General features: G+C 34.1%; 1 protein-coding gene across 1 annotated transcript; it reads left to right on the top strand.

Moving 5' to 3' along the window:
• Positions 1 to 221: 221 nt before the first annotated feature.
• LOC150092434 (nose resistant to fluoxetine protein 6-like) lies at positions 222 to 24845 on the top strand. Its single transcript, XM_090415052.1, has 13 exons — positions 222 to 332; positions 1319 to 1406; positions 5335 to 5456; positions 7110 to 7280; positions 12497 to 12590; positions 15262 to 15354; positions 15816 to 15981; positions 16233 to 16312; positions 16525 to 16647; positions 18027 to 18147; positions 18321 to 18507; positions 23762 to 23904; positions 24259 to 24845. The coding sequence occupies exons 1-13, from the start codon at positions 242 to 244 to the stop codon at positions 24451 to 24453; spliced, it is 1674 nt and encodes a 557-aa protein (XP_090271178.1). The 5' UTR covers positions 222 to 241; the 3' UTR covers positions 24454 to 24845.
• The last annotated feature ends 682 nt before the right edge of the window (positions 24846 to 25527 follow it).

Genomic DNA, 25527 nt, shown 5'->3' with positions numbered 1-25527 from the left:
TGGAGAGCATATACGCTATACACTCGATCAACCAGGCCGGTTATTTTTTAATTGTTTTAAAATATTTCTTAATTTTTTTTTTAATTTTGTCAAAAATATTTTTTAAAATATTTCTAATAATCGAAATATTAAATAATGTATAAAATATTTCTCATTTAAAAAGTAATTTTTTTTAAATTAAATCATTTATCAAAATAAAATGTGGTATTTACTCCAGGATATGAACATTCCCGAGGAAACCATGGCGTTCTACTACTTCCTGAAGCACCGCATTGCCCTGTGTCTTCCATCAGTCTGCAGCAAGGAGGACCTAGACGGAATTGCAAAACAGAGTAAGTATTATATATATACACACAAAAAGGCAATTTTGAACAAGTGAAACAAACTTTCAACTTACTGAATTCTAGCTGCGATTAACATACCGGTAGGATCTATGCCACTCAGTATGAATCTAAATCATTATACAAACTATTATTTTAGGAACTCTAGGAATTCCATGATTTTAAGAACTAATATTTCTCATCCTGTGCTTGCCTGGATATTGCAACTAGTGGCTTTTCAAAACGTATTGTAAATAGTTCTGCTTTAGATGTACGCACAGTGTTTGTCGCTAGCTGCGTAGAAAGTAAAAGATTTTTTATCCTGCTGAAATACGGGGTTTAGGTTTTTATTTACTACTACACTCACTTATCTTTATCTATCTCATCATAATAAATATAGTTCTAACAAGTACTTAAGCGCTCACGATCTTCCAAGTATCCTTAGATTTCGTAACTGTAATTCTAGAATAAAGTGGTTAGCCCTATGCCTATAGGTATTCTTTGTATGTAAATTGCGTGTGTTCTGCTTTGTCTATACCCTCTGAGATACGAAGACACTTTTCGCTGTACGCAGAACAATAATATTCAAGTGTTACTGAATAAAAGGCAAACCATGAGTTGCCTCAGACTTGCATTACGTGCAGGGGCAAACTTGACTTACTTGTCTGTTTGCTCACTTGAGAAATAGGATTAAAAACCAAGTTCATATAAAATAAAATTAATTGGTATCTTGAATATATACTTTGGGATCGGCTAACTTACTTTCAGTTTAGCCCTTATAAAGGTCAACTTCATTTCAGACTGGTGTCGAACCTAGGTCTTTCCAACAGAAGGCCAAATGTTGCATCATCCTGATGACTGCGTTTCACATTAGCAGATTTTTCTTAATAAGTCTATGAGAGAAGAACGTTTTCGCTTGTTTCAATATTGACTTTATCAGTTTATTTAAATGCATTGTCTGACGTTGTATTCTGATGTAATATGCGATCTTTCTGTAGTCACGCAACGCCTAAAAACAAACATCACTGTAGAGAGATGTGAGACGAAACAACAGTTGGTCATGGACAACAGCCAGATAATTGCAAGGTGAGTTAACAACTCTTTGGTTTCCTTCCATATTTTTCACAAATTATATACGCCCTTATATGTGTTTGTATCAGTTTCTATGAAATATCACAAGTATCGAAGGATTGCACATTAAAACACCACTTTTAAGTTAAATGTATTGTAGTAATTTTAATTAGAATTTTAAAATTTCACTACTCATCATGTATATTGAGTGAATAGTAAATTCTAAAATATGAGTATTATTACAAATTATAATTTAATTAATTTATATAAATACATAAATTTATTATATATTATATTATGTATAATACAGGAAAACCTCGTTTAACGCGATTAATTAATCCATCAATTAATGCGTGCTAAGCGAAATCGCATTAAGCGAATACTGTAATAATTACTCCATCATTAACCGTAAATTTGAAGAAAAAAATGCAGTATAAGCTATATTACGGGATAAAATCATCCAAGTTAAAAATCAATTGCACAAATTTTTATTTAATGTCTAAACATTTGATTGAGCTACTTTTTTACAAAAAAATTTGTAAAAAATTCGGTGCTTGGCCGCACGAAGGAGGACTTGGTTTCGAGTCTAGTCGGCAACTAGAGAAAATTTTTCTAAGCCCTTTTTTGACCGGTTCCCGAGATAGTCGATCTCTGGCACGGACAAGCGGTTTTTTTCCTCCAGGAAATTCGGGTTTTTCGTCCCGTAAACTCAAGAAAATCGACCGTAGAACTCACACTATTTCAGACATTAAAATATATTGTGTTAGGGTTAGGGACCATGATATGACAGCACTTGTTGAGCCATTCTCTTCACTGCAGGCTGCTTAATTAGTGATAACCTTGGGCTAGCTATCACTGATTGGGTACCAGTGGAGATTGAACTGCTCACTCAGTTCCCAAAAGTTAGATAGGGCTAAAAGCGATTGCTAAAATGAGAAAGTGATTGCGGGGAGTCTATGCGCATTGTCATCTTTTGTATGCAGTCAAGAATCCTAAGGGAGGGTTTTGAGTGCAAAATGTGGGAACAGTTCTAAGGTTGGTGTTTTCAATTTATAAAGTGAAGTTGGACAAAAGAGAAGTGGTGTTTTGAGCGAAAGATAATACCAAATGTTTTTGAGACGGAGTGGTTTTGGATGTAATGTGTTGATGTCAGGATAAAGTAGATATAAAAGTATCCTAAGAAGGGAAACTAGTCTTAACTGGAAACCGGAACATTATCAAAAGTAAAAGAGAATGAAGTATCATCTTTATTTCTATTTCGTGATAACATTGGAGGTTTACTACACTGCATTAGTTTTGCATTAGGAAATCCCCCCCACCTCACCCTGATTTACATATTCGGCTCGATAAAGAAGTACCACGTGATATCAACGTCACCTGCTACTATAAATGGGCACACCTATCCTCTGTACGTAATCAACCCCGTGTGCTGGCTGGGATAAGAATAACCCCACTGTAACCCATGCATTATTATTATCATTATTATTACATAACACCTCCAGGGAGTCCAAAGACTCATCGAGGGAGGGCACCTACTCTACAACTCTTCGTCTTCACCACTCCACAAACCTTCATCATCTACACCAATGCCATCTACCGCCGAACACCACCACTGTTATTTTCCCAGACAATCACAAACATGCCCATGAAGGGATTCGAACCAACAGTGTTTTGGCTGGAGAGCGGAATGCTAACCACTACGTTAACCAAAACATGATTAACAATAATTAGTTACATTTTATTTTGCATACTTTTATGCTTTATCTGAGTAAAATATTATAAAAAAAAGGTAATGAGAATTTAAGTGATAGCATGATAGTGAGCATGTACCAGATGAAAAGTTTATTACCAGTGATATTACGTACCATATATAGATAATATTTCTTGTGTCAATGGTAAAGTTAAGGCACATTTTATTGCCAAAGCATAAATTAAAGGTATTGCAAATAGAATTTGATGTAAAGTTGTAACTAAAGTGATATATTTGTCTTTTGCAGTTTATTTTATCGTGAAATACATATACATATATAGTGGCACATATCAGCAGGACTCAACAAATATGTTCATTCACTTGAACATAGTGAATAGATTGACACCTGGCAAGCTGCAGACTGGACAAAATAGAATTTTTTTTATTGAATAAAGAAATAACAAAGAATAAAGAAATATACAAAATTATATTTTAAATTTCGTGAAAACAAAATTTAAAATTTCATGTCGTACGAGGAGACGAAATTGGGTACCCAGGGAGGGTAATGGATGGCAATGCTGTAGCCTATGAAGTAACTGACGCTAGGCTATTGCTGTTAGCTTCCTACCATAATCAGAGCTTATAGCTTTACATTACCCCATCCATACAGTTTCTTCAGATAACGGGGAATATGAAAAACATTCTTGCTTCACCCTCTAGCTTAAAAAGTAAAGTAAGTAGTGTACGTAATTAGTACACATTTGCCAGTAATGGGGAACGTGTCGACGTAAGCCATGACTGTGGTCGGATAGTCGGGATTCGAAGGGCAGGTGCCAGTGTTTTTGAAACAGTTGCACTTGCTGGGTTGCTCGTACTACTGTATCAAGGGTGTACTGGGACTGGATTAACCATAGACAGACATCCAATAGGACTCACATTGGTCAGCAACGCGTGGTTGATCCTAGAGGTGACCGTCATCTGTTCACTACTAGTATGTCAGTAACGACTTGCAACAGTCACACAGCTCACCCGACAGTACATCAGCGGAGCATTAACTATAAATCAAAATAATATTTTGATTTATAGTTAAGTCTACTTTTCCCTTCTTAGGATACTTTCATATCTACTTTATCCTGTCATAAACACATTACATCCAAAACTGCTCAGCCTCCAAAACAGTCATCTTCTTCCTTCATTCCATCCACTCTGTTCTTTGCAACAACCTTTATTGCTAATGGGCGCAATTCACGGCTTTTTGATCTCATATTAACAATCAGATATAATCACTTCAAGAATATGAAAACTTTTTTTGTCATTCTATGCAGTACCAGCTTGATATATCTAAATAAAATATCTACTTTTATACTGATTTAATTTAAATCCATAAATATCAGTCATTTTAATTTTGTCATTTAAGATTATCTAGCATCTGTTATGAATATGAAAATTTTAAATAAATAATGACGCAGTTCACAAAAATTAGACCTTGTTTGCAATGAAAATAAAACATTATTCAAGTAAAAAGGGGATAATTTCTCAATTATGCACTTAAGAAACATATACAGTCCCAACTTAGAAAAGTGGATCAGAAAACACATACTAATTCAGACGATAATATAACAATTAAGGTTTAGGAACACAAAATGGCGGTAATTTTCTATTACTCTCACATCCACCATTCCCATAAGGCTAGTTAAATTAGTCTTACTTAAATGAAGTACTACAGAATTCTGCTTGCCACTGATGGAATTTGCATCAGTCTTTCAAGTCAAATTAGTGGACAGTCTACTCGTTCAAAGGCGGCATCGACCAGATCACAAACCCCAACAGTAGAGTAAACAAAGGAAGAAGGCCTATAGGTATCTGGATTCTTTACGCCATCTATAACAGGGAGTATATTTTATATCTTCTCAAAATCTAAAATGTGCACTCTCTGAACAGCCCTGGAGGTTGTTGATTAGATTTTCTTGGATCCTTGAAGTTAGTGACATGTCTATTTAGACAATGGAGAGAGTCATATACAGTTCTACATATATAACAAATCAACTAATTAACGATGACTTCGAAGAATGCTTAGAATAATTTCAAGTATTTCTTAAACTGATTTCCATTCTTCAGCTTTAAATGTCCAATCAATCACTGGATTGGACACGTTCGCTACATCATATTTCTACGCCATGCTTAGATTAGTATTCGTGTCTCTAAAAAATCTTGTAAATGGATGTCCAGTTGAAGTCTTTTTGATTCTTTCAGTTCTGCCATCCTGTTCATTATCATGCTGGTGGTAACAGGTACAGTCCTGGATGTGGTTCCACAGATCATTCTGTTTTTATTTAATAATAAACAACTTCAAGAAAGATTCCCATCCGAAAAAGGTAAGCTGTATGTTAACATATATTGCGCGCGCGTGTGTGTGTGTGTTAATTTCTCCGTAGTCTGATAATAACAGTCAAGTAAGACATATACTGTATAATTCTTTCTTCCAGATGTTTTTCTTTTTTTTTCATTTCGATTAAAATTTAAGACACCATATACTGTACGTTCTTCAAAATCTTATGACGAAGTTGATTTAGTGAAATATGCTTCTAATAATTAATCTCTGGAAATAATGACTTATCAATGATTTTATTTCACTTTCTAGATGTGTTATTTACGAACAAATTTAATATTTGGAGTCACTATCATAAGTCACATGAATCTCAGCATTTCGTGAGCATCAAAGTAGCCAAAAAAATAGACTAGGGAAAAAATCATTAATTTGTGTTTAAATGTACGCAGATAAAAATCAACAATGTAGAACATTTCAGAATTTGTTGTATTAATAATTTAACTCACGTGCCCGAGGAGCTAGTGGCAATGTTTCTGGTTCCATAATGGTAGACGCGATGAAAGCCAGAAGCAAGGCCGTTATAAAGGTTTGATTCTAGACTTCGACTAGAGAAACTTTTCATAGGCCTTTTTCAGTTTCAATCCATCCTTGAGTCAGGCAAGTAGGATTTTTTCTGTCGTAAAACTTGGTTTTTAACTTGGCTTTTAACTTCCCAACTCAGAAAAGTGGATCAGAAAACACATGCTAATTCAGACGATAATATAACAATTAGGGTTTAGGAACACAAAATGGCGGTATTTATCTATTACTCTCACACTAAAATCTTCAAAATCATCGGTAGCCTTGAGCTACTACTGATGAAAACTAAGTGTGGGGACTGACTTCCCTGATTTCCAAAAATGGTGGGTATGCAGGGTTCAAATATTTGCCACATATTCCATTAAAATTATTATTGTAATAATTTAACTATTAAGCAGATATGAAGCCCATAATAAAAAGAAAACAAACATACTAAACCGAACATGTAAGAACCATTACACGAAAGTAAAAAATAATAATAATAAATAACAGAAACAAGTGACACGTGCAAGCTGGCACAGGTCAATCATTGTTTAGCAGGCAAGCATGATACTTGGCAAAAAAGTTAGTCTAATCGACGCACACACTCACCACAATATTGAATTGGGCAAGAGCTCCATGCCTTACATAGAAGACGACTTTAGTGGCGGCTTTAACTTTTTTTAGTTCGTACCAATGGAATCCATTCCATTGGTAAGAATCAGAGCTCACCCTCGACATACCATGGAGCATGAAGACAGATTTTTGGTTATAATAACAAAACGTAATCGACGAACCACGGCAGGTGAGGTAAGTCGGCTCCATTCAAAACACATCTTGAAAAACTGTAGCAAGACGTCTGCGACAAGTAGGCCTATACTCCCGAAGGGCTGAAGTTTGCAAATAAGCTTCCGTGGATGAGAGCAATATTAAAAGAAAAAAGCATTATTCTTCTACTTCTTTCAATAAGGCTCTGTTAGAACTCCGTTGGTAATATTTTTTTCTTATATAGAGGTAATGTCTACTGGAACACTGTCCTCTGTCTCCACACTTGTAGCAACCCTCGCTAGTCACCACTGCCAACTGAATTTATTTCACATATATTGAATATGTTAATAAAAGTCGTCGTTTTCTTTTATAGGTACAATTAGACAAGTCTGTGAAGTGTTTTCAGCCTATTCTAATGCAAAACGTATCTTAAGCACAACAACTTCGAGTATTTCTTTGAGGACATTGCATGGAATAAGATTCCTTAGTTTAACATGGGTGATGCTGGGACATATTTATTACTGCAAAGATTATTTAGCTATTGGTAAGTATGCTTAATAAGTTACTAAACATACACTGGTTTCCATAAATAAAGGCACAAAGAGAAAAATAATGATAACTGGGGTGGGGAGTCAAAAACGTGGGGGTTAGGTACCTTGTGTAAAAAGTGGCGCTGAGTCTAGTTATTATCGTATGCAAATAAGTGGTGCTGTCACCGGTATATGCAAATCAACGAGGGAATGTTTTGCTAATTTTCAGCTGGGCTGATTGGCCAGTAATAGTGTTCTTGTTCTCAAAACAACCAGTGGGTTCGAATTTCAACGGATAGTAATGCTATTAAGTAGTAGAGGAATTTTATCATCCACTGTAAGCCCAACACTTTGTTCACTAGAGAACTGAAGTGGCTTCAATTGATTAATTTAATAATCTAAAGTCCCGTTTTCAAGTTTGTACCCTTATCTAAGAAAGGACATTGATATACTAAAGGTGAACGTGAGTGAACTAATACTATATTGCCAGCAAGGTTGGTCGATTGGTAGAACCTCTGATACTAATGGCTCGCAAAACGTTAAGCAAGTTTGAGCGTAGTTAGTTGTTGGAAGGACATCAATCGTTCGATGCTGTTGGCACACTCTCCCTCGATGAGTCTTTGGACTCCCTGGAGGTGTCACATAATAATTTTGAAAAAGTACCCTAGCCTGCCCACAGTAAGATTACAAATAGTCTTTCGTGGGTGTGAGCAACATAAAGAAGTCTATATTTGAGTTGTAAGCAGTTAGAATCGAAGAAGATACAGAAGGATAGTTTGGTGTTCAATCAGGAGTGAGACAAGGGTGTCCCTTATGTCTGCTGTTATTAATCACCTATATGGATCCCATTAGGAACGACAAATCCAGAGGGAGATCAAGATATAGGTTGATTGATACAATAAGAAATGCCTTAGAAAACAGAAATATAAGATCTGATGACGTTGGGATCTTGGCAGATGACAGATTAATATGGAGGAAAATTGTTGATAGGAAGTTAATGGTGATGTAACTTTTTCATTTAAGGCTATCATAATATCCTGTACACTTCGTGAGGGTGCATATCAGGAATTTGAATGGTAGTGATGATGATGAAGTGTAATAATTATAACTGTAATTTTAATTGTAATATTCACAAGTATAAACACAATACTTTAACTGTAATTTTTTTGGGTTAATGATATATTAGCTCAGGAAAATCTCTTGAGATTCAGTTTGTGTTTTAATTTCGATGTTCATGTATGCGTTCAGAGCAAATGAATGTAGAGGGCGCCTTAGACTTATGTGCAGTTTAGGTATTGCCATTTGCAACATATAATCTTGAATTATTATGTTCACTTAATCATAATGTTACATTAATGATATTATCACATTTTTAATAATAATAATAATAATAAGTTTATTATCTCTCGAATAATTACATGAATATACTAAAATTTAGGCAACAATGCAACTTTTTCTTGCAAATGTTTCAGTAAAAATTATAATTACTCGTAATATCATTATCATTTGCAGAATTTCTCATTGACACGAGCAAAAAGCGTGTATGATTACCATTAATAATAATCATAGTAATACTTTACACTTAATAACTCACAAGTTAAACAATATTACTTATGTTGCAGTTTACATAATATTATTTATTTTTTAAATTTAAATATATAAATTAAATATATAATTTTAAATTTAAATATATAACCGAAGTATTACTATCACATTTTCTGTTTACTACAAGTATTCATTACAGAATGTTAAGTAAATAATGTTAGATAATTACTATTATTGGAATGTAATGTCTCAACTGCATCCTCGAAGCTTTGTAATTAGCTTATCTGAGGATGACACTGGTTATACATATATATATGAATATTCCTTATGAATATCTTAGCATCTCTGGTCCACAAAAATTGGTAATATTTTTTTCTATTTTTGCTTTTCTTGCTTGGTACAACAGATTCTGGTTGAATGGTGTTAAATATTCGGATAGGAAGATTGGTGTATTTTCTTGCTATGCGTTCAAGTCCTTGGCAACTGGTTTTTTCGAACTGCTGGCTTTTATGAGATTGTCTCTTGTGGACTTGCTCGTAAGACGAACTATGACTGGTGCAGGTCGTGGCAAGCCTTGGTTTTTGCTCTTCCTAGGAATCCGATTTACGGTCTGAATGTCGTTAAGCTGTAGGGGAATATCAATTGCATGGCCTAATTTTAAAACCACGCCTCTGAGGTTTTCTGTAGGTGCAGTTTCAGGAAGACTGTTTATGACAAGATCTTCTTTATCTTGTTGCTGATTTAAACGTTCGTATTGTAGTTTTAGAGAATGAAGTTCTTGACGGAGTTTGGATGTCTTTCATCAAATTGTGTTGCCTGTCATTTAGTGCGTTAATGCTCCTTTTAATGTCTTTTACCGTTTGCAACACGTCTATCACTGCTAAATTATTATGTTTTACCAAATCTTCATATTCGCTAGATTTTTTTGTTATTTGTTCTGTCTGTTTATTAAAGAGTTCTTGCACAAGGTCTATTAAGCTGGCTTTTATAGTCTCTAGACCGTTTTCTATTAGTATATTTAAAGAGTTGAAATTATAGGACTCACCTGCATTTTTGTGGTCTGTTCAGTTCGTCGTCTGATTTTGTCTCCGGTATAATCGACTGCGTAGTAGGTGGCTGCTTTAGGTGCGTTTCTTTGTTCTTCCTGCAGAGGAAGAACAAAGAAACGCACTTCCATTCCTCGCGTGTTACATCGGATTTATATTTATGTTGCCCAGTTGTTTCTGAAAAGCCGGCGCATTTTAAGTGTTGAATCCTACTGCATTTCGTACAAGTTATATTATTTCCGCAGGACGATAAATCCTCCAGGTATTTGATACATTTCATGACTCACCTTTCTTCCCTCGGGCAGCTATGGCGTGATTGTAAAGATGGCGACGTCCTTTGTTCTTCGCTCGTTGTAGACCACGGTCCTCTCTGTTCACTTTTCAATACTTCAAAATTTGGTTTCTTCTTAGCCGATCTCGTTGAATTTTTTATCACTGTCTTCGGGGTGATAAGTAGGGTTACTTGGGAACACTTTCAACTTGAATAATAATAATAATCAATTTAATAGGTATTTTCAAGTGAAACTGAGTTTGCCGGTGTCAGACAACTGACCATGAACATATACAATGACGATGCAAAATGCAGCAATACAATTACTCAACAACGAACTATAATCATATCGAATTTCTAATACTGCAGTTTTGTTCAAATATTTCAAATTTATACTCATTTGTATGCTCCACATTTCAAGGATTTATGTCAATTTAATTATTTTATTTATATTTAAAAAGTCCTAGTTAACTTCACTATTTACTTGATTAGTACGGTCGATGATTACTAAAATATCAACTTAATATTAACTTGCAAAACATACTTCTAAATAACGCAGTTTGAGGAAATTGGCGAAAACAAGATGACTTAGTATAAGTCGATAATAAAAATTATTGACTTACTTTATTCAGAGAAAAGTATGCCATTAAAAATACATAAACGTAAACATATCACTACAAACAAATAGCAAACGACGTTTGCTCTATAATTGCTAGTATTATTACTGCAGTGACAGCGACATCTGCTCTATTGTAACTGATCAAGAGAAATATTATAGAAAAAAATAATTAAATAAGTTAGTAGTAATTGCTAAAGTTATAAAAATATAAATAAATTTAACTAGAAGATTTACATATAAATTCGTGACATATTTTTATTTCTTTTTTCTTCTTTACCTTCCAAATATAATCATCGTAAATATTATCTTATATGGATTTTATTATTCTTTCTTTTAATTATTTTCGATGCCAAATGAAGACGCTTTGTTGTACAATTTGTATTATTTCCTAGGGATGGTAAGTATGAAGTTATTGTTTTTATATATGCACCTACATAGAGTCAAGGACTTATCGATGTAGTCATGAAATGATATAAATTGATATCACAATTAAGACAACATTATTTTAAATAATGTTTCAAATCTACTTTAAGTAGTAGATTATTTTAATCGTCCTGTGTGGGAACATCACCTTGCTTATTAGCAGTCTGAATGAAAAAGACCATGGTTGGCAGAGAAGAGTGTCCACTGTATCTGACTCTCAAGATGCTATATGCTCTGGGTGTACAACCTGTTGAGTAGAATTATCATAAGCAATGTTAGTATGGGCAACAAATTTGTTCAAGTACCTAGGTTTCCATCATGGTTTGAAACGTGTTCCTTTGTATGAAAGGATCACAAGCTCTTAAACCTTATTTGGAAAACAATACTGATCTAGAAAGTCCGATTTGTTTATTTCTATGAATCAATATAATAATAGATATATGAAATATTTAGGAATCCTGCTTGATCTGCTTACGTACAAAAGTATCAGTCGAGTTTGTTGGATTTAAATATGGTATTGTTTTTAAATATGCATAATATAACAATAAAGGCGATTTAAATTGAATCTTAAGTAGTTTTCAGATTTATATGAAAGGGCCTATGTTGTGATAAATCAGCTGATGTAGCCAATGACGAGTACTACAATAAGAATCTTCAAGTATCTCAAATGACAGAAATTAAGAATGCTTGTGAAGTGCTAAATTGTTAGTAAAAACATGTAAAAAAAGGATGGAATTTTCTAAATAAATTTCTCACCTACTAGAACCTTTCAGCAACTCACTGGCTCTCTAAGATTATCTCATGTTTACGAACAACGATAAAGTATGGCAAAAGGAACGACATTTATGAAGGTCGCAGTAGTTTACTTATGCCCAAAAGCCGATGAAAGAGAATTGTGTAAACGCTAATTTACTTTTTTTTTTTGATAAAACATGATATAAATTATGAATCTTAAAGGCAAGGTCAATCGGCACTTGATAGTTTTCTTTGCTTTCAATGTCCTTTGTGCTTTTGCTTTAAGTTTTCTTTTTTGAAATAAATTTGTAAAGTGACTAATATTCGATAGGTCTTGGCCTTTTTTGATTTTCTTATAAGTTTATGAGCCTGCTTAGTCTTCCAGTGTTATGTTTGAAAGAAAGGTTATAGCACTCAGAAAAAGAATAAATTTGTTTCAATTATAATTGAAATATCGCATGATCTTTATAAAATATTTAATTGTTTTTTTTCAACGGAAAATTATAAAGTATAGTCAATATAATTTATCATAATTCAATACGAATGACTTAATCTATATGCTGATGTCATTATTTATTTATCTAATTTTAGCTGGTCTCTCCAAAGTGAGAAGCCTTGGTTCGAACTTTGCTTTCCAAGTTGTATTGAACTCAGCCTTTGCAGGAGACACGTTCTTCTTTTTGAGGTAAGGGTCCTGATTGCAGAGCGAGCAACTTTAATTTACAAAATCATTACAAAAACATATAATTTCGAAAAATTCGCCTTGTCAGATAACCTATAGTGATTTGTATGATTTGTTCAAGAAGAACTCCAACAGAGTTCAGCGTGAATCTCCAGCAAATCCTCCAGCAGAGGATTTTGGTTCCAACTTTACTGATGTCATGCCCATGACGTCGATAATGTTGACATAAGATATTTATGCTCTCTATGATACTTTTTTAATCATTTAGTCACTCAGACTTTATTATTCATACATACTATTTAGAATATATATGTGTACATATAACTACTTACACGTACATAAGTTATATGCAGGGGGGGCTCGTCATAGGCACTGTGGAACTGCAGCACCTCCAATTTTTCTCGATATATAAATATATTTATTAATTTATGTATATTTTCTTGTAATATTTAATTTTATCAACAACAATCCTATATAATTCTCTTATTTTGTATAAAAATAATAATAATAATCCATCTGGACGCTAGCGGCGCTGTGTTTACCACAGTGCCATATTGCTACGCGCGCAAGCATATGCATATCATAGTGAGATGCGAGCTATTAATGTAATGTCCGTCGCTCAGTTCCACTGTTGTTTATATGCAGTTTACGCCAGTAGTAGTAGTAGTAGTGTTTACTCCGTCTCTTTAAATATTTGGACATTACAATTAAAGGATTTAATTGTAATGTCCAGAATTATCGATAATAAACAATATTTTTTCATGAAACGAAACAAGAAGAATATATTTTATTTTTAAGTAATTTTGAATTATACCAAACTGTATAATTTTATCGATAATAAACAATATTTTTTCATGTTTAATTTTTTTTTTTTTTAAATTTTTACCGTAATTTTGATATTTTATCCAAAACCAAAATTGGAATAGCTCAACATGTTTTAGTAAGAAAGATCTCAAATACAAATGCCATCAAAATTTGTTCACCAACAATGGTGTCACACACACGCAGACGAATTCGCATACAAAGCGCCCCCACTAGGTGTTACGTAATGCTACCAAATCACAGTTATTTGATAAAAACATAACCAGATAGATTAGCTATATTTACGTGATGATTTTACTATTTATAGTTTAAATAGCGGTTGTCTGGTCTAGAATTTCGATAGTATTGTTTGATTGATTGAAATTCACGATAGAAACGCGGTCGTTCTGCTTCAAAAGTGGAACATTTGAAGCTGTTAAACGCCTCAAGGGTTAAGTCCTTGACCAAGAAGCACACGGTGTTCCACTTATCGTAGGGTCATAAAAATATTCATTTATATGAAAATAGGTCGATATTAGTATACCAACTTTTGGCTGTTTATTTAATAGCTTTGGCTGAAGTATTTGGAGAAAAATAAATAATCCATTGAAGCTATATTTGAATAACGTACTAAGCCTAAAGTTTGCTATTCTGATTTCATAAATGGGATTTTTTTTTTTTTTTTTGCAGGAGGGCGGGTTTACGTTCACAAATCCCAAACACAACATGCACTTTTCGCAAGTTTCCTAATGTTTTTTTTTTTTCATCAATAAGACTGTACTGATCTCACAAGACAAAGTAAAGCAATGAAAACGCTCCACGCTCAACACCATCTTGCATTTTTTGTAAACAAGCACAATGGATCCATGGCTTCATATCATTGGCGTGGTCCTTCCACCCTCATGTTCTTGCTGTTTTCACACTTTTCCATCCACATGTATGGAAACTTGTCCTTTCATTACTCTTGTCTTTTCATTCACATGAAGTAACAGAAATTTGGACATAATTTCAAAAGACCCTTCCTCTGGTGTCTAATGGAATAGTTTCTTAAACGACCTTAATTTGGTACACAGGTGGATATCCTCAAAGATCGTTATACTCCCATTTTGTACTGTTTGACGCAAGATGAGTTAAGATGTGCTTCGTCACAGCCCCTGATTTTCCAGCACAGTCATTTGATCAAAGTCCTATTAACTTTAAGATTCTGTCGACCCCTTGTCTCTTCCATTAATCAATTGTTTGATGTTTTATGTTTATCAGGGAACTCTCGGTCCTTTCATTCAGTGCTTTAGTTTCCTTCATAATTCTAACCATCTTCTTAGAACCCAAACCATTTTTTGTATTCTAGAGATCCTGTTAGACGAACAGTCCTAACAGGGCATTCGTTTCCAAGATGCTCATTGGCTGGCATACTCTCGTCATCATTTCTCTATTATCACACATTGTTGATTGCAGATGTTATCTCTCGATGCAATGCACCACCAATTTGAAACCAGTAATCATGCACTTTTGGTGGATTCCATTTAGTACTAGCAAAAATGCGACTTTTTTTTCCACAGAAAACAACCGAGTATCTTTTTTCCCTAATTCCTCAGCTGGATGAAGCATTTTCCGTATTTTGGAGATGGTGGAACCATCTCCAAAATACGGAATTTATTTATTTTTTTATTTATTTATTTATTTATTTCTTTTATTTAATTTCTTTCTTTTTTATTATTTATTAATTTATTAATAATAAATTACTTTATTAATAATTTATTATAAATTAATAATACATTTATTAATAATAATAAATTTATTATTAATAAATAATAAATTTATTTATTATATTATTTATTATTAATATAGTATAGTTTGTTTTTATCTTTGATAGTGGTCTGCTGGTCGTTTATATTACGTTACAGAAACTGGAAGAAAAAAATGGACGTTTCAATCTATTTGGGTTTTATCTTCATCGCTACTGGAGGTAAGTAGTGGCGCCATCTATGTGAAATTCCTTAAACTTAAAGTTATCAATGCATGAATCGTTATACCTGTAAATAAATATGAATTTCTTTTTCACATTATATTTTCTGTTTTGATGTGTAGTGTTAGTAATACGCATAGCAACAGTGTTTTGTAGCACATAAGACGATATCGATGTAGGTACTAACAGATATACGGTTCTTGTATACAGACGACGTGAACTTGCCGTGTCGATAAACACAGTACTGTAAATGTATTTTCACTTTATGATTTTCGTTAATAATATGTTGTTTTCTCTAGCTTACTTTATTGTCAGAATACAGTATATAAGAGTATTATATACTGTATAATATAATGACTATTTAAATTAATTAAAAGTTTTTTTCCCCCCAAATATCTTCACTTTTCATAGACTTATGATTAGATAATAATTTTATTTCTATTTTCCATTCGCAATTTTAGGCTTACACCAGCTTTCTTGTTGGCCACTGGATTAATTCTTCTTGGACCAACCAATGGTAGCGGCCCTATCTGGCATGAGACATTAGAACCGTTTGTTGAAGGTTGTAAAAAGTACTGGTGGACTAATTTGTTATATATAAGCAACTTCGTACCTACTGCGAAATCGGTATGTTTTTATCTTTATACATTTTTTGTATTACTATAAAATAGTAATAAATTCATAATTTGGAAATACAAAAAAATTATTTAAAATTGAAAAAATATTGTCACACACTGATATAATGTCACTTTGTAGTTTTTTTTTTTTTTTTAATTCTTTTCGAAATACTTGCGTCTGATAATAATTATCCTTAAGAAAAGCCAGGTAACGTATTACATTTCCAAAATAGAACATTGAGGACTGTGTTCTTGTTTCAGTGTGTTCCTCATGGATGGTATTTATCATGTGATATGCAATTCTATATCGTCTCTCCAGTCATACTGCTGTCTCTATACAGGTAAGTGGTGTCATCTACACATATAACGTTAACGGTTATGAATATCGTCACGTGATTTAATCTAATTGTCAAATATATCAGGCATAATTTGTGGCTTGAAAAAGAAGCCATTAGCACGTCATGTTTGCTTTATATGAAAATAGCAATGAGCTCATAATTTTAAAGACGAAGAACAGAACATTTCTCGGTGTAATTATTGAAATCTTTTCTAGGAGACCAGCTGTCGGAAAACTATTCCTAGCAGCCGGGGTAATGATTTCCATGGTGACAGTTGGAATGCTTACGTTTCACTTTGATCAACCTCCAGTGACTCTTTTCTCGCTTCCTGATCCTCAGTAAGTAGTGCATGAACAAAAATGAAAATTAGCAGTTGGAATCGTCTGTTGAGGCAGTTAATGGTGTGTCGAGTTCGATTTGGTACCATTATTGATTATTAGTCTTGACGCAGCAATTTAGAAAATTGTCATTTCAAATGGTGCTAATTACATTAAGAAATTCTCTATTTGTAAAGAAAAAAAAAAGTTAAAAAAAAGCAGTAAGTTAAATCGGTAATTTACTATTTGAAAATGGTAAAGTTAAACCATTTGCTTATAGAGCATCTGTGTATTATATAGTGGTTCGTTTACTAATATATATTAGTAATAAAAGTTTTCTAATATATATATCGTTTCTACCAGTTGGTCTATCAGACCTCGAAAAGAGGATATTTTAATCCACAGTTTAGTCAACTGAAAAGAATGATTTGCCTTTTTTCGTTTTGTTTTGCTCGGTTAATCGTGTCAGTTGGTCTAATTATCATTGCTAAAAAATAATCACTGATGAAAAATCAGCGATAAGAGATTGGCAAGCGATAATCTCAAGAAGCATGTCCAGAAATGGCTCATTAGGGTGATGCGTAGAAACACTGTGATGATGCATATACCTGGCTTGGTCCTGGGAAGTTATGTGTCACACTCTAGTGGATAAAGAAAGTGAGGTTAATTAGAATTAGGCCATAAAGATCGTAATGTCTGTTAAGTGTGTGTGGGGGGGGTCAATGATTTCGTGCCAAGAAAATGTTTCTACTTTAATGTGAGTTTCGCCTATGCACAGTTTATGTTTCTACTTTAAAAGTATAGAACGATAAACCTTTTCGTATAAAAGTTTATTTATTAATAAATATATTTATTAATTTATTTATATTTGCTTGTAATATTTAATTTCATCATTAACGATCCTATACAATTCGCTTAGTTTATATAAAAAATAATAAAAATCCATCTTGTGCATATTGCTACGCGCGCAAGCATATGCACGTCATAGTGAGATGCGAGCTATTAGCGTAATACGGCACTGTCCTTCGCGCCATTCCACTGTTGTTTATATGCAGTTTGCGCCAGTAGTAGCGTTCGTAGTGCTTATCGTGTTTACTTCGTCTCTTTAAATATTTGGACATTACAATTAAAGACATAACATTTGTTATAGTTTTTATTTTAGAACATTATTGAGGTTATGATAATGGATTTTATTTTTAAGGAATTTTGAATTATACTAAACTGTATAATTTTATCGATAATAAACAACATTTTTAATGTTTATTTTTTTAAAATTTTTTATAATTAATATTACAACGCTTAAATATGACTATTATTCTGTTAATTAATTTAGTCTGACTAAATTAATTAACAGAGGCGAACTGTGAAGCAGCTAAATTACTAAAATGTTATTTTTGCAGAGAAGTGAATGAATACCTCGATATCATAGGATACAAGCCATATACACATTTCGCCCCTTACTGTGTGGGAATGGCTACGGGGTACTTTTTATATAGCCAGCAAAAACTCATTATTAAACCGGTAAGTAATACGCACAGTTTAATAAAATAATGTAATATTTTTATTCTGAGCAAATAATGGATATGATACCAACTATCAACCAGTAAATTCATGCCAACAAACGTGCATATATAACAACTAATGTAACCAAGGGCTTGTTTGTATAATCAATATTTTTTTGCATCGTTTTGCAGGTTGTGCAGATAATAGGCTGGTGTTTAGCAGCGTCATCCTCTTTGGCAGTGGTATATGGGACTTTAGAGTGGAACAAAGGGAATCTTCCAAGTCTACTCACTGCTGTGGCGTATGCGTCAACGTGTCGGACAGTCTGGGCTTTGGGAGTCGCTTGGGTTACTGTGGTCTGTATCTCGGGTCATGGAGGTAAGGAAGTATTCCTCATGTAAATATTTTTAAAAGTCTTATAAGATAAAAAGGAATTGTAACTCTTTAATAACTTAATAGATATTATAGTTAATGATATTTTTATACGTTTTCTGGGGCACATGTGAACACTTTAATTATTATTCCTATGTCGATCTGTCAAGAAAATTGAACTCGCAGTGTTTCAGACAATAAAATATATATTATTAAGGTTTAAGACCACTAGATGGTGCCACTTGTCTGTTGTTTTCTTCCCGTGATTTTTTTAAAATCATCGATAGCCGTGTGTTCAGCGATACAAAATAAACATGGGGATGAGCCCATTTCCAAAAGTTAGTTAAGACAAAGAATTATAATTAAACTTTTATAATTAAATCCTCAGTAATCATTATAATTTGTAATTGCTCACATTATTTATAAAATTAATGCACTTAAATTTTAATTACCAACGTTATTTACTCAATCAGCCACTCACCTTCATCATGCGATATATTTGAATTTTTTTTAGCGACAATGCTTCTGCAATTAAATTAATTATTTCTGACGAGATCATGTCCCAAGCTCTCAAAATCTTAATCCAACCCCGTGTAATCCAAGATCGAGTAAGTCAATGCTCTCACTCCCACATTTTCTGTACTAGTTCCTTCCTTCTCTATGCATATGATTGGTGCGGTTTTAACGAAAGATCGCGTGACTCAACCACAGAGGCAAGCCGACGATTGTCGAGTTCAAATGCTGATTCTCTTCAACCGAATTCCAAAATATCTGAAACTGCTATAACAACATTCACTATTTCTTAAAGTTATAAACTTTTTTTCGTGTGCGAAGTATATGCGAAACATTTTCATTTCGTAAAGTAAAATCAGGGGTGCGAGTTAACCCGAGGGCAAGTTATATTCGAGTAAATACGGTGACTCTTAGTCGAAAGTATATTTAGGTTAGTAAGTATCACAAATCAAGATTAATCATCAAAAACAAATAAAAAAGCATAAGAAAAATATTTTTTGCGTGTTCAAAATTTATTCTTGGTGAAAATGCCTTTTGTATTTATAAAACAAAGGCACAATTTAATGACAGGAAATGTATGCACGAAAAGGATTTGTACTTTTTTTTTTTTTTTGCATGTGGCCACCCACAAAAGATTTTTTTTGTAGGCAAGGCGAACGAAGTAGTGCTTGGATCGACCGAGTGCTACTTCGTTTGTCCGAGCCAGGTCAGAGATCACGGGTACCATGAATTGGCGATTCTGCAGATGCTCAGTCGTAGGTTGTATGCAATGTGTAGTGTGTATTCTCAAATCGTCTACTCAATCTCCCCTCCCCTCCCCAAGATTAAATCCTGAATGCGCCACTGCTCTAACCATCCAGTTAACCATGCTGCAACATTGTTAACTTTGTATATTGACTTTGAACTTTGAACCTACTCCCTATACGGGAACAAATAGGCGTTAGCTTAGCTGACTTTGAATGGAAAGGTATACACTTTTTACAAAAGTATTGGAATCCTCCAGTAAAAGCGCACATGATACAAAAAACATCAAATAGAGGTTATACAAATGATTAACATGGCAGAGCAAAACGATGTGTATATACGAGAAACATCAACAAATACCACGTTCAATCTGAACTAAAATGACACGCGGTAGAGCTCAATGATTTCTAACTAAACTCTGGGCGAATAGAGAGAGATACTTTGGATCAACTTTTTTTCATTGGATCGGGGAATCTGGATCTGGAGGCAGCTGTGAACGCTACAAGTACAACAGTATCCCACTGTAAAGTTTACCCATATGTATGTGAATGGAGAAAGATAATATGGAAATGGTTTTTATTGATATTACAATGAACAGAGATGTATGCTTCCATGTTTTAGACAGCGCTGAACTTCTCAACAAAAGCAACAACGTCTACCTCGGCTCGCTTAGAGCATAACTCACGCATCTGCTCGATATAAACTCAGCTAACATTGCTTGACTATTTGGTGCATAAACTAGATATTTAATTTGCCTTTCCTTTTAATAATTATGTATTAATTTCGCGTCTTTTTTCTCATCAAAAACAAACAGGAAAACTGTTTTTTTATTCTTTCAGTTTATTGACTAGAAGTTTCTCTGGTAAGTATATAAAATTTCTGGCCAAGCCACAAAAAAGGAGTGTATACGTTCATGTTTTTCACGAAACTGCAGTCATGAGAATATAAGTCTTAACTTTAGGAAGGCATGAAAAGTGTAATTGAACCAGACTCGCTGTAAAGGAAGAGTTAGCTTCCAGATAAGAAGTACTGATATCAGGATAAACACGATGAACAGCATTTAATGTCAGTAGAAGATAAAAATGCCAGATAAAGAAAGCAGAAAGATAATGGGTCTAGTCTATAGCATAAAAAACAATGAAATAACAAATTAAAATGAATAATTAATAAACTAAAATTAATAACTGTTTGGAAGAAATGTACCATCAAATTGCATAAAAGTTAAAGTTCTATCTACACCTTCGGTCCAAAAAGAAACTGGACTTTTCGAAAATATAAGAAACTAGTGACGCCACCTGTTGTATCTTTTTGTTGTCGAAAGCGGCAATCTTGGTTAGTGTTGTTTCAACTGTTTATGACATTTGTTTCATTAGAAGCCGAGTTATAGTGCCAAGAGTGTGTTTTGACGAACGGTCGGTCTTCACAATATTCATGCCTTAAGCGACGAATTCTCGCAATCAATCGCTTCAAAACTTCGAGATAAAACTCATTATTCACCGATTCGCCAGACGGAACGAATTCTTTGTGGATAATGCCCTTGGAATCGTAGAAACAAATCAACATTGTCTTTACTTTTGACTTCTCCAAGCGACTTTTTTTCGGATGTCCCTCTTTTGGTGGTCTCCACTGAGCACTCTGGCGCTTTGTTTCGGACTCATACTCGAAACACCACGTTTTGTCACCAGTAACGATCATTTCAAGAAAGTTTAAGTCTTTACGAGCAGTTTTAATGAGGTCTTTGCAGTGTTCAATTTGATACATTTTTTGGTCGTTGGTCAACTTCTGGGGAACAAATCGCGAATTCAACTTACGAAGGCCGAAACCCTCGTTCAAAATGTTGTACACAGTTGACTTTGGAATCCCCAATTCATGTTCAATTAATCTCACGGTCGATTTCGTGTTTTCTTTGATGAAATCACGCACTTTTTGGATGTTAACTTCGCTCAGTCCAGTTTTTGGACGGCTTTTCGTCGTCCTCAAGCGTTTCACGACCACTTTGAAATCGCTTAAACCACTCGTAAACTTGAGTACGGGATAAGCGTTCATCACCGTATGCTTTTTGAAGCATTTCATGCGTTTCGGTAAAGTTTAACACAAAAGTCAATTGCATCTCTGTTTGAAACTCATTTTTCGACCGTTCGTCAAAACTGGGCTTCTGATGAAACAAATATCATAAACAGTTGACACAACCCTAATGAAGGTTGCCGCTTCCGACAGCAAAAAGATACGACAGGTGGCGCCACTAGTGTCTTCTATTTTCGAAACGTTCGATTTCTTTTGGACAGAGGGTGTATATTTAAGGGAAGAGTCAAGCGTCAGTTTTACAGTCAGTTCAAATCACTAGCCTGAGTCTGGTCCCTATCTTAATGATTGTCGCTAGATGGCAGATAAATTCATCGCTTGAGTGAGACCGCTACTCTGCTTACTGGGGGCCTGTAGCGGCTAAAATTTCCATGTCTCTAGAGCAATGTTTCTGGACTATGTAAAAATAAATGAAATTATAAAAAATATATTTAAAAAAATCCCTTAGCCCATCCATGATACTCATGTACTCGGTTTAAAACCTTCCAGGAGCAAGAGACACAGAAATTTAGAGAAAGAAACTTATTAAATACAGATTACAAAGTATAATCTTTTATTAAAGACATGGCATTCAAAAGCTAGCTTCTGAATTAACAACATGAATCAGCTGCAATCTAACTTATGACATTCGTTAAGCAAAAATTATATTAGATAAAAAGAAGTCATAGAAGAATCGAATAACAGAACAAGCCATGCAATTTTAATTATCTTGGTTGCGTAATAACCTATCTAAAAGATACATTATTTATGCAATTTATAAAAACCGATAAAAATGTAATAACAGATATAAATGGAAACTAAATTTCAGGAAATGAGTTTCAATTATTTAAAAAGAAATATTATTATTATTATTATTATTCGTGACACCTCCAAGGAGTCCAAAGACTCATCACGGGAGGACACCCACTATACAAATGTCTCCACCACTACACCGCACTTCTACTACCAATCATCTCCATCAACGCCATCTACCGCCCACCACCACAACTAGTATTTTTTTGTCTGTAAATTGTGTGTGTTCTGAAGGGCCGATTTGTCTGCATGCGGGATGAAAAACCTGAGTTTCCTGGAGGGAAAAAACCCTGTTACCTCCGTATGAGATCGGCTAACTCACATCATATGAACATACATCTATCGGTTGACAGCAAAAATGCTTTCCACTCGGTTAATTAGGCTGACACTTAAAAGATGCACAAAATTAGATATTTCTATATTAAAAAATGACAGAAGAGAATTAGATATTGATATTTATAATTTAAATGAAAAGATAAAAGAAAAACGAATTCAGAAACGAAGAGGTTACCACCCATACACCCTCTGTCCAAAAAGAAACCGAACTTTTGGAAAATAGAAGAAACTAGTGGCGCCACCTGTTATGTCTTTTTGTTGTCGAAAGCGGCAGCCTTCATTAGTGTTGTGTCAACTATGTATTTCCCTTAATGCATAACATTATACATATCCGCAAGGAGATGTATTTTGCATTATGGGAGATACTGGGATAGGAGTGATGGTAGCTTACTCCACCTTTGCTACGAGTTGCCCGGTGTTGTACTACCTTAATCCAGTCCTGAAGATATTTTCAGGCTCAAACTTTGTTTGCTCAAATTTAGATAAAGGATTAAACTAAATTTCTAAACGAACTGACTACTATCAATCACAATCTACCACTAAGTAACTTGTATGAAGACTAATAGGCAGCTAGCCTTCATCCTTATCCAATCACAAATAACTGGCACAAGACTACATTATTTTGGAAATTAATCCACAAGAAAATCACCGAATGTGTGCGAAAATCATAAGAGCTCATGTTAGTTGAAATTAAAATAGACTCTGTCTGCCCTTTACTGTTTTTTTTTAATAATTAAGAGACATACATACACACAGTATATCACTGAAGTGGTTTTTCATTTTTCTCTTTCAGGGTTCATCAATACATTACTTTCATGGAGTGGGTTCGTCCCTCTGAGTCGTCTCACTTACCTTGCCTACCTCATTCATCCGTTACTTATGTATCTATATTCAAGCTTTGTGAGGATTCCACTTTACTTCAGTCAATATTTTGTGGTAAGTATCGAATTCTAAACATATGATTATGGATGTTTGATATTCAACAGCTTGAATCCTGAGGTTTTCCTGATTAACATTGCAGTAGTTGCAGATCACGCAATAGGAAACTTGTGTGGTTTGAATTTCATTTTGTTTCAGGAAAAAAAATCTCATGTCTGGTATGATTGGTCGGTTTCTGACCAATCGTGTAGTCTGGTTGATGAGTGCTCATCAGTGCTGAGTTTCATAGAAAGCACCCCATTTAGTTAGAAAGCCTCTTTGCCAAAACAGGTTTTATAAAACATTTTCTCGCTCTCTGTGTCTCCTAATGAATAATTTGAAGCTTAATATATCTGTGTTTCTTTCTTTTAGATGTACCTCTACTTAGGTCATATATGCGCCACTTTCGGACTTGCATTTGGCTACAGTTTGGCATTCGAGTCTCCATTTATTGCCTTGGAGAAGCTGTTGGTGCAACAGTATCAGCAACGACAGAAAAAGAAAAACATTACAAAGGATGAATCAAAAGATAACGAACTGAAAGAAACTGTCGTTGTTAAAAGTTGAACAGGAATTGGATATATTTGTGGATTCGCTTTAGACTATTAATCGTCGATCAGAATGATCTCCTACCTCCATCCATACAGAAGAAACGGGGTGAATATTAAAACCGATTAGTGTTTTACTTTAAAATTCACCCGCAGTGAATTCTTGAAAAGCTCAAGCACTACATATACGAGGAGGTGGAGAAGATGGACGTAAATCCCTTGGTGTAAAACGTGATCCATATGCTCTTCAGCGCACTCGGGTTATGCCCAGCCCAGGGAGTAAAAGCCATTGTTGAGTAGCACATACTACTCTGTGTATAGAAACTTTATAATCGAGTACAAATTATGTTACATATGTAGACTAGTGTTAATTTACATGTTTGTTGTATAATAAAGAACTGATACCGTGAATGGTTTGTATAAATTCTTTCAAATGCTCCTTTAGCGATTTTATTAGATCTACTGAGCTTGTATTAAGATTTGTGTTATAGTTCTAACTCTATTAATACGTGGTTAAATAAGTATTCTTCACATGCACTAAATTAAGATTTAATTGACAGTTACCACCTATACACCCTCTGTTCAAAAATAAACCGAACTTTTGGAAAATAGAAGAAACTAGTGGCGCCACCTGTTGTATCTTTTTGTTGTCGAAAGCAGCAGCCTTCATTAGTGTTGTGTCAACTGTTTATGACATTTGTTTCATTAGAAGCCGAGTTCTAGTGCCAAGGGGGACAGTGTGTTTTGACGAACGATGGGAAAATGAGTTTCAAACAGAGCTGCGATTGACTTTTATGTTAAAGTTGGTAAACGTTTTACCTAAACGCATCAAATGCTTCAAAAAGCATACGGTGATGAATGCGTACTCAAGTTTATGAGTGGTTTAAACGATTTCAAAGTGGTCTTCAGACGCTTGAGGACTGAATAGCCGTTCAAAAACTAGACTGAGCGAAGTTAACATCCAAAAAGTACGTGATTTCATCAAAGAAAACCCGAAATCGTTCGTGAGATTGATTGAAGATGAATTGGTGATTAAAAAATCAATGTTCAAAATCTCGGTGAAAATCAACATTTTGACCGGGAGTTTGGTCCT

The sequence above is a fragment of the Typopeltis vanoorti genome, chromosome 26, assembly GCF_054136105.1.
Source record: "Typopeltis vanoorti isolate ZY-2024b chromosome 26, IOZ_Tvanoo_1.0, whole genome shotgun sequence".
Classification (NCBI taxonomy): Eukaryota; Metazoa; Arthropoda; class Arachnida; order Uropygi; family Thelyphonidae; genus Typopeltis; species Typopeltis vanoorti.
This window is presented reverse-complemented; position numbering and strand designations above follow the sequence as displayed.

Bases quoted from the DNA above. Each gene is read 5' to 3' on its own strand.
- LOC150092434 (XM_090415052.1), top strand. From the start codon at position 242: ATGGCGTTCTACTACTTCCTGAAGCACCGCATTGCCCTGTGTCTTCCA. The intron at 15,355-15,815 runs GTAAGTAGTGGC...TCGCAATTTTAG, and splicing joins TATCTTCATCGCTACTGGAG to GCTTACACCAGCTTTCTTGT. The intron at 18,148-18,320 runs GTAAGTAATACG...ATCGTTTTGCAG, and splicing joins AAAAACTCATTATTAAACCG to GTTGTGCAGATAATAGGCTG.